This window comes from Scomber japonicus, chromosome 18 (genome assembly GCF_027409825.1).
Source record: "Scomber japonicus isolate fScoJap1 chromosome 18, fScoJap1.pri, whole genome shotgun sequence".
NCBI lineage: Eukaryota > Metazoa > Chordata > Actinopteri > Scombriformes > Scombridae > Scomber > Scomber japonicus.
The window spans coordinates 12943987-12954866 of NC_070595.1; the positions used below are offsets into that span (position 1 = coordinate 12943987).

General features: G+C 39.3%; 1 protein-coding gene across 1 annotated transcript; it reads left to right on the plus strand.

Moving 5' to 3' along the window:
- Positions 1 to 8718: 8718 nt before the first annotated feature.
- On the plus strand, positions 8719 to 10518 carry ppp1r27a (protein phosphatase 1, regulatory subunit 27a). Its single transcript, XM_053338674.1, has 3 exons — positions 8719 to 9386; positions 9559 to 9709; positions 10189 to 10518. The coding sequence occupies exons 1-3, from the start codon at positions 8951 to 8953 to the stop codon at positions 10307 to 10309; spliced, it is 708 nt and encodes a 235-aa protein (XP_053194649.1). The 5' UTR covers positions 8719 to 8950; the 3' UTR covers positions 10310 to 10518.
- Positions 10519 to 10880: the final 362 nt, after the last annotated feature.

Sequence of the window (10880 nt, forward strand, 5' to 3'; positions counted from 1 at the left end):
GTATGAAACCTGCATCCAACAGCACATAAGTATTACTGAAGAAGAAGTTTATAAAATGTTTATAATATACTGTAGTAAGGTGTTTGTGCAAGGCTGCATTTGAAACATCTGTTTTCTGTTGTTAATTAGTTAAAGTAATCAATAAGTATGACTTTTGAAACTGCTATCACTCTTGGTGTGTCTACACTTTATATTAACAGTGTATTCATTATTTTTTTTTGCCTGCTAACGATAAGCGGCCAGGTAGTCGCATCCTATTGTGTGACATTGTGATCCATTATCCTTCATATATTGTGTAAAGGTTGGATTTAATGTCCATCTGTTTGATGTCATCCGTCTTTAATTGCTTGGAATTATTTCATCATAACCTTGTGCAACCTGGTCAGCAGTCACAGCAGCGGTGGATCAGGTCGTTCACTGGCCACTGCTTTGACCACTAACCGTTCCCAGACGGGAACACACACATCCCTATTGTGCAATCAAGCATCAACAAATTATACACGTATGCACAACTTTTAACCCCTGACCTCCTTTTCCCTGGATGCTTGCTTCAGTTAAGGTAACCCTATCCTCACACAAACATTCAGGCAGCCTCGGTGCTACTCCCCTTCCCCTTGGTGAAAAGACTCAGCCTGCATGTGTCCAGGACAGCTGCTGCGCCTGTTTACTGCCTTTACCTCTTTGCAGGGATGCATTCTTCATACTTGGTCAATGTCAGCAACAGCGTTCCTTAATGGGGCAGCAGCTTTCCTCCCCTGTCTTCAATTGGGCCTTTGGATGACACACAAGAACTATTCTAAACAGTCTAAAAGAGCTTTAAAACGTCTCATGGGAATTTATCCACTGCTGTACTGGAAGCCTTTTTCATTTTGGGGTTACATGGGTCACTGGAATATATGAAAGTGTTTATGAGGAGATGTGCGCAGCCAGGAGGTGTCAGGGTTCAAATGCTTGTCCTTTGTTATGCCAACATTTGGATATAGCCTGAGCAGCTATATTTCTCTTGGAATAAAAAACACATTTACACTCCTAGTGGGCTGACTGCAGAGTTCAGTGAGCTTACCAGTCTGCACCTGTTATTGTTGGGTCTACATAACAGCTATAATAATATTTAATGATTTTAAAATTAGTTATAGTTATATTTAAGATCATGTATATTTACCTATGCAGGCTTTAAGCTCTGACTCTGTGGGTTTTACCACTCATCTTCAAAAATGAAATTATAATATGTTTTCAGATTTTTCTTTCACCAACAATGTTTTTGCCAATTAATGTTGGGTTGCTTCATATCTCAAAAAGTTAAGAACTTATTTTGTCAGTGATAAAGAAGAAGAAGCAGTACAAAGTATGTATACATTGTATGAATCGCCAGACATGAACTGACAAATTCTGTTATTGGCCCATTCAAACAACATACCGGTAACAAAGAAAAGCTGATTCCAATTTATGTTAAACTGCTCAACAGATTTTCTCAAATTTTGCACAGCAGAAAGGAGGCATCACTAATGGTCACTAATGAAATACAGAAAAAACGGACATGTTATGTTATATGTGAGGCTATGTGAGGTTGCTATTATTAGATCAAATGTTTAAAATGGACTCAACATGCATATTGTAACTCTATTTCAGGTACAGTAATGAAAATAATAGCACTCAGTCTGGTATGTGGTATCAGCATACAGAGGAGTGATTTTCATAAAGCACATTAAGCGTAAACTTGATGCAAGATTTGACTTCAGCAGCCTTATTACCATTTGTTTAATACATACAGTGAAATGCGCAAGCCCAGCTACATACTACTGTGGAAATGTAATAATCATAACCAAAGTGATATCTCACCTTAATTTCCTTTGTGATTGTGAGACTGTGCACAGGATTTATGTCAGATAAAATCAGTTCACATTCTTTCTGAACTCTTTCTGAACTTTAATTTGCAAAAGAATCAAAATAAGTTTAGAAAATAAGGTTTCAAATGTGTTTATTATTTGAATGATATAATATAACAAATACTCACTCATTCAGTATTATTGGTATTGGACAATTTCCCATGGAAACTATGTGCTCGTGACTGGTCGGGGAGGTATGGGAACCATGAAGGTCATGCCACGTATGCAAGACCAGCAGGCTCATTTTCAACTGCAAATGGCTCGATTTACATTTGGTCGGCTCATCTAGTGGGCCTACTTTGCTCTCTTTTTAATTAATCGATTTGCTGTTTGTAATATCAGAATGTCATTAAAGTATGAAAAATGTATATAACTGTTTCCCAAAACCGAAGATGATGTCCTCAAATGTCTCGACCAACAGTCCACAAACCAAAGATATTCAGTTTACTGTCATAGGAACCAGAAAATGTTCATATTTGAGAGGCTGGAACCAGATCATTTGTACATTTTTTTTCATGAAGGACTCCAAATGATTAATCGATTATCAAAATAGTGATTAATTTAATAGTTGGCAACTTATCAGATAATTGTTTCAGTTCTAACCAGCTGCATATAATAAATCTGATGTTGTTTGCCACTCATGCCATGAGGGCTGGGAACTCATCCATGAGCTCAGTGTCAGTGTTGAGCCAATGTTTTAGAAACAGGGCCGCAAACAGTTTGTCAGTAGATACAATACATCCTTTATTAGAGATTTACTTATGCAAATCTAATTATTTTGATGTCTAGCAAAAATCCACAAACCATGTTGTAGTTTTTAAATGTTGAGACTGAATATCAGGGTATTAAATTTAAGTCATGAATCGACCCTTTAACTTCTGGTCAAGTCTTTGGTCTTTTAGCCTCTCACAGCAGCAGGCATCATGGTGTTCATATTTCTCTTTGAACGAGAGAGGATCACTCGCTCCTGATTTTTTTTTTTTTTCGTCTACTGAGCGTGCCATAACATTATACTTTTCAGACGGAGTGGAAATCTCCTACTGGGCCTGTTTGGGGAACCAGACAGAGACTAATCCCTACAGTTTGTTTAACATCCAGTGATCCAGGTGTGTCTATACAGTATGCCGCCTGGTAAGACACACTCCACTGCTACTGTTGTCACCCATGGGGCTGCATATGCCCTCGACAGCAGGGCAGATTCTGAGAAAAGGCTTGTAAAGCTACGTAAAAGGGGGCAGACAATAACAGGTGGTGTTATTGTATTACAACCTGGCAGCAGGTCTGGATTCTCTAGACACCCTGAGCCCTATTCTGCTTATAATTCATCCTTAAACCTGTCTTTATGCATATACACATGAATTATTCAAACAGAATTTTCAGATGCATATGACCTGTGTTAGACTGACCTTTTTATGCAACGCTTATGAGGCTTATGTCCTGAATTCAAAACATGCACAGGGGAACCAGATAAATTATAGGGGTGAATTTGTCAAAAAGTATGTATATGTGTAGATGGTCAAGGTATTTCTCACATTATGGGGACACAATATCCCCATAATGTATTTTATTACTTTTGTGGTGAAGACTTGGTTTAAAGTCATGGCAGCCTTGGGTTGTGTTAAGGTAAGAGCTGGAGATAGGGGAGTGCAGGGGTGGGACATAGGAGGGAGGAGGGGTTGTTGCTGTTCAAGTCTTTTCAAAGTGCTGTGAGAAATGCAAGAAAGGTAAGAGTCACTTTAAGAAACAGTTACCTCACACCTGTCTTAGTATGACAAAGTGGGTGAAATCCATCATTTTTCACCTTTTTCTTCCACCATCAACACCAGTTAACTTATTAATTTGACTATGCTTGTTTGTTTAAACCATTAGTTTACCAGTAATCATATGCAGATGGTTTGTTTGTTTTGCATTATATTTGGTTACAATTTACATCCAGCAAACTTTTGGTCAAAGTAAAGCACAGACATGTATTAAGGTTCATCTTTACTGGGTTTAGTTCTGAGTTTCATAAGTTATGCACTGTCTCTTTGTTACTTACCATACCCATCATGTGCTTACCAAACGGAAGAACTGGGTGGTAAACAGTGTTGACTGATACAAGTAGTATTGTTGAGTGCCAATTGGTAAGGGGGAGAAAACACCCCTGTAGTCTTGGTTCTGCCTAATTGAGAGGATTGCCTATTTAAGGGGAGAGATGTAGGTTTAGAGGAGGTCAGAGGATGAGGGTGTAGCTGTGTACACTTGTTCATGCCTTAGTTGAGTACTTTGAGTTACGCCAGTTCATTTTTGATTGTTTGTATTCGTTTCATTTTTGGACACATGTTGTTCTTGTGGTTACACTGGACTGTACATATCAGTTTTTACTCATTCAAACAACATCCTGAGTCTGCCTGCCTATACCACCTTCCTTGTCACTTGAGCTACACTACATCACACGTGGACAAGAATAATTGAAACGTCTTTATACTGTTAGCAAAGTGTTGTAGCCTTTGCAGGAATATAGAGATTCGCAACTTAAAAAGAATGTGGGAGGATGGTAAAATTGGCGGGGCGGGCATTGGCACCTTTGACTCCCTACTTTCGGTGCCCTTGGCTATTTACGAATAGGATTATTTTTAGGAAATGGAGTCACCAACATGCCTCCTACCTGCATCACGTGAGTCAGTTGAGCATAAGGAATGCAAAGCTGGCTTCTTTGTAACATTTACAGCCCACTAATAAACCTCTGTGATGAGTCACTATTAAAATTGTCATTCTTTTGGCTTCACCCTCAACTGGCACTGAATACCTGGCCATGTTACGCCATGTTATGAGACACTGTAGGTCAGTAATGACAAATTGTCAATTATACTGTATATATCAGCTTGACTTCTGCGTAACTAAATCTAAACTATAGCTTTTATACGTGAATGTAAGGTTAACAACATCAATCTAATTTTTTATATTGGAACAGTTCATAGTTATCCTTATTGTATCCATCTGCAACTGCATTATATCCAGAAACAAACACAGGCAATACTCTGGGATTTCTTTTGAGCATCTCTCTATATTCATTTAACAGGCTGGCACTTTTTCAACTCAATATATTTAATTTTGACTAGTTTAGTTTCGCCCCCTAAGAAAAAACAAAAAACTGATTCAGCATTTCCCCACTTCAGCTTCCTGTTGGTAAATAAAATGTATACACAATATAATGTAAAAGGTAATTGAATAAATAAAACATGACTAAGTAATCCATAGATTTTATTTTTGGGGTCTGATCAAAAACAGGCTGTCTCTTGCCTTAAGGCTGTAGAGATAAGGCTGGCCTTTTTTTATATAATAGACCTACATTGTTGTCCAAAAAATGTTTTTAAAAAGTTGATGAGTCACACTGTTGCACTGAGATAAGGAGCTTCAGTACAAAGTGCAGACTGTAAAAACAAAAAAGGACATAGCAATAGTGATGTCAGCCATTGGCTTGTGGACTCCCACCTTGAGTTTTGCATTTCGATCACCGTCATCTTGGATTTTTGGAGCCAGAAGTGAGCCTATTTGGACAAGAGGGTTGGAGCTGATCCTGAACGCTAGCTGTTATGTGTGCCACATGGAATTACTCTCCGAAGGCTATAAATGTGATTGCTGTTAGTATTCTTTGGAGATGTTTCCAAAAAACCTACTGTGACCATAATCTTTATTGTGAAAGAAAATGACACCCAGTGCAGCAGTGTGAATCGTTGGTGTGTTTTTAATAGTCAATACACAACAATGGAGGTCTACAGCTTTGGATACAGAGAGCAATAGTCGTAAGTTAGGTCAGTTCATTGTTGGTTTGGCTTTGCACAAGAGATTTGTTGACTATAAGAAAATTGTAGAAAATCGCTAGACATTGGCCTATCTTTTAGTGGGAAATAGCACTGGGTTAGTGAGGAAGCAAACCAGTGCTGCTTTTCTGGGCTTTAGACATACGGTGCCACAAAAAGGTGGTTGGTTATAAAGCATTTAATATACCTTATATCTGAGTAACAGATACTTGGGCCCACAAGACTCACTGAAAGGTCACACTGGAGGAGTCGATGACACCACAGAGGTGAAATCTCTAACATTAGAATAATCCCATTTGTCAAGCCCTAGCACTGCTGACAATGTCTTTGGTAATGTTCCATACACCTGAATGTCAGCTGTGACTTCTTGGTAATTTGACAAATCATAACATTCATCTTAAGATGGGGAGCAGGGCAGCCTGAGCCTATGTATAGCAAGAGGCCATAATGTGTGAGACCTCCCTCTGGCTCGTGTCCAAGAGTGGGCCTAACACTGGGCTGTAACAAACAAACATTTTCCACATGCTGAGGTTCTCATGTCTTCTGGTGAGGAAGTCATTGCACAGCAGAGACGAGGAAGCTTTAAGGAGTATCACCATTTCTCAAGGGCCTTGCCTGCACCACCCAATACCATATAAGAGACTGTGATACATGATAGTTGCCCTTCCTCAAGCTGTGAACATTCAAATACTCTCACTTCAATTTGTCTAGACATTAGCTCTAAGCCTCTTTCGCCCCGTTTCCCCCTTTTAGACCCTCAGAGAGCAGTAGTGCGCAGGGAGGAGGTGAGGAATAATAATTAGTAGTGGAATTCAGAGCCAGGGTCAGCTCTTAGGATAACAGAAATTAATTAATAATTTCCTACTGAGAAAAGACTCATTTCAATTAAAATCTTCCACACCAACACACAATGTATATGTTTATGGTATAAAAAGGACCTATAATATATATGTTTATGGTATAAAAAGGACCTATATAATACACAACATGGGGAAAATACACTCATTATTGAGTTTTTAATAATAATGATAATAATACATTTTATTTATAAGGCGCTTTTACAAGTGCTCATAGACGCTTACAGAGAACACCAAAAATATGGAACAAAGTAAAAAAGACATAAAATGAAAAGAACAAACAATGTAGAAGGTTAAAAAGAGGATAAAAAACAGTTTACAGGTTAAAAGCCAGTTTAAAAAGGTGTGTTTTTAAGAGTGATTTGAAGGTATGGGGGTCTGTACAGTCTCTGATGGGTTTGGGGAGTGAATTCCATATTAATAAACAATTGAATATGTTAATATGTATTTTGACACACAAAATTACACAGTGAAAAGTAAGTATTTTTTGTCAGTTAGAATTGTTAAGAATCTAATTTAATAAGGATTTTTGCAAAATAACCACTGCATATGAGTGGGCACTAAATGTACTGAAAGAAAATACTGTTAAATACCTGAAAACTACTCATCACCCATTTTTCAATCTAGCACATATGCAACAGAAACCTTTTTATGAAGGTGTGATGAACAGGTGTCCTTATAAGAATAAAAATGTAGATTGAATATTAAAGTACGCAGACATACAGAGAAAAGCATTAAAATAGCAGTAAATGATGACAGAGGAGCTCTAGTTCTGTAGCACTGTCATGTTGAAAGCGGTTGGAAATGTGGTGGGAAACAAGAACCCAAGGATGGCAGCGTTGCTATTTCCTCTGCTACACTGGCAGCACTGTCTGTGAAATGCCCAAGTCCTCTTGCAAAGGTTTTGTGAACCAGTTATAACCAGCTCTGCCCATCTTAGAAGTCTGTCTGGGGGACAGCTGGTGCCCCAACCACAAAGTTACAGCATAAATCACACATACTGCATGTCACACTCTGTGATAAAAATTATTCCACACATTAAATACTATATTTACACATTAAAGGCATACATTTATTGGCATTCAATCAGTGATGTCAATGTGATTTATGTTGAGAAACTTGGTGAACTGATCTTATTTAGAAAGCTCTACATGCTCTACACATCTTGTCGTGTGTGGCGAAAGTTCAGTGTTGTAAATAGCTGCGTTTCTGGCAAGCATGTGACTTTTCAGTGGCATTTGTGGGGAGAGGTTATATGTAGCGTCTTCACCCCATCAGTCGGTCATGACTACACTCCCATAACCTCCTCAGTAGGGGGAATTTTATTGTTTGGTTATGATGCAAAGGTCGAGCAAGTCTCATGACGGACCTGCATGTCAATGGGGGGAACATACACACGACATGGAGCCAAAACATTCAAGAATGCTGGACCAGATTTGGTAAAATATTAAAATTCTAATTCAAATCCCCTGTTAATTCTAAAAATAAAATTGTGTGTGTGTATTAGAAATCAATCTCTTATCTCTTCGGTGTAACGACGATTATATTTCACCATCAAACATTATGTAAGAAGACGAATCAACAACACACTGAAAAACAAAATCATGTGTTGTTGGTGTCTGCGGTCACATGGATGTCCTGCAGTACATCTCTCATTATCAGCACCAAAACAATATGATTTACAGATAAGTGACACATATAGCTACTTGTAATACCCCAAAAATGGAAATAATTGGGTTCCATGCCGTGCGTTTATGGTATGGTCTGCCTCACGTCGCCACATGTTATACCTTCAGCTGTGATATTGACCATGGTTGTTTTCTAGATGTTTATATGATAGGAACTCTCATGAAAGACTCAAAGAGAACATTTGGGTTGTCAACATTTTTTATGATCTGGGGGTGGGTGCCGTGTCAGTGATCATGTGACTACAGAATGGGTGGAGCCGCTCAAGGGCCACTCATTTGTAAGCTGAAGTCACTGGATATTAGGCCCCTAAAATAGCCCTACAGAGGGTATATAGGTGTCCTCTCCAACTTGCCCCATCAGACGATAGATCTGTCCAACAGTATACTGCCATACTGTGCAACAAACTATTTCAAAGTCAGATGGTAGAGATTCACTGCAAGCAAGAAAAGGAGCATCACACAAGCTAAAAGAAGGGAACTGGGACATAACGAAGTGAAGAAAAGGACTTGAAAAGCACTTGTATGAGTGACAGCAGGGAATAAATCAGCTGGAAACTAAAAGGATAAAGAGGCAAGCGAGGAGAGGACAATAAGGACACAAAGCAAAGGATACTGCTCTTTTTGTTGTTGTTGGATTGGTTTGACCCGTTGGATTTTTCATTCCCCTCCTCCTGGGCTGAACGCATAGGGGGGAGGCAGCCATAACCACTGCAAGGATGAAGTACAACTACCACGTACCAGTGTCAACGTACACACGCAGCTCCCAGTACACACCAACATACCACACACCTACCTATTACACCCCCACACATTACACACCAACTCACTACACATCCACATATACCTCCAGCACAAAGTACACCCCGACACACTATAGCACAACACATTACACCCCATCACATTACACATCCACTTACAAGTCTGCATCATCGTACGTCCCTTCATATAGCAAAGGGTCACGGTACAGCTCAACACGTCGCACACAAGCACAGGAAATTCCTGCACCTGTGATACCTGTCGCACCTGCAAAGAGAACTGTGCACTTCCCCAATGACATCATCTTCCAGGATATTGTTAGACGTGGAGATATGGAGCAAATTGGGCGGTTCATGAGAGCGAGGAAGGTTCGTGTGGATACACTCTTCCACTCAGGTGAGCAGAGTCTCCACAGCTGCTACTCTTTCCTTAACTTTAAAATGAGATTTGAAATGAGAAAATATTCCAAAAAATGAAGATAAATCAGATGTCAATCACTGACTTGGTTTGACCGCATGGCTGTGTACAGCATTGCTCCAAGTGGACTGATGCAGTCTTGTGTGTGCAGGTATGGCAGCACTACATGAAGCTGTGCTAACAGGAAACCTGGAGGTGGTGAAGCTGTTGGTGAAATATGGAGCTGATGTCCATCAGAGAGACGAGGATGGCTGGACGCCACTTCACATGGCCTGCAGTGACGGCTATCCAGAAATTGCCAGGTAAGGTTTAACCTTTTAGTAACTGGTCCCACAAGTTCAATCTTACACAATTTCTACGAGATTGGTGCTGATTTCTGGAAAGTGAAGTTAAACTCTTTCCAACAAACCCCACACATTTAATGCCAAATATAGAACAGATGGCATTTCAAACCACACTAATGTGATACTCAAAATAAGCATTTCTCATGTGACATATGGATGCTTGAAATACCCCTTAAGGAGCAAGAAGAGGTCACATAACTGCAATGACATCACTATACAGTATATATCTGGATATGACCCTGGTAATTTGGCTTTGAACACTGACAAAGGATAGTCATAAGCTGACCCATAATAAAAACTCCTTTTGAATTATGACATTTTCAGAATTCTTAGGTGAAACAATGAAAAAGATCAGTTGAACTATTGGTTAACTATTCCATGGTTTTCCATGCTGTCTTACATTTGTCTAACAACACTCTTTTAAATTCTCCTCTCAGATATCTCCTGTCAATGGGCGCCAGCACAGAGGCCGAAAATGAAAATGGAGAGAAGCCTGTAGACCTCATCGACCCAGACTGCACAGAGCTGGTCAAAATGTTTGAGACTGGCTGTGTGTGAATTTAGGCCCCCAGATGGACCCGGCAGGAGAGAACAAACACAAAGAAAACATGGAGAAGCTGAGCAGCTACAACCTTCATCATCATACAATGCCAAACAAACTTATAACAGGGCGGAACAACGCAGCTGCTGCATCTTGCAGATCCTGTTGAGCAAGATGGCAGCTCTGTTTATAGCACAAATTGCTGTGAGATTTATATTTTTGTAATTATGCCCTTAAAGCTATACTCCAGTACGCTGTATTTCTCTTCATGGTGGTTGTTTTATCTAGATTTTACTTTTTTTGTGCATTTGTGTATTTGTTAAACTTCCCAAGTCTACGCTGTAAATATTAATCTGCAAATATGTCTCTGCCTTCACTCTCAGCTCATGTAACACAATAACAACAATGTGCTAGTGAACTGAAATCTCAGCTTTATAAGTAATCCATGGTCCAGGTCTGAATACTTATTCCCTGTTAAAGAAAACTGGCTGAATTTCAATCCTCGTGAGCATTATGTTTAAACATTTAATCACTTTATTTAATCGCTTTGTTGTAACTGTTTGCACTCTGCAGACTGTTTGCTCCCAA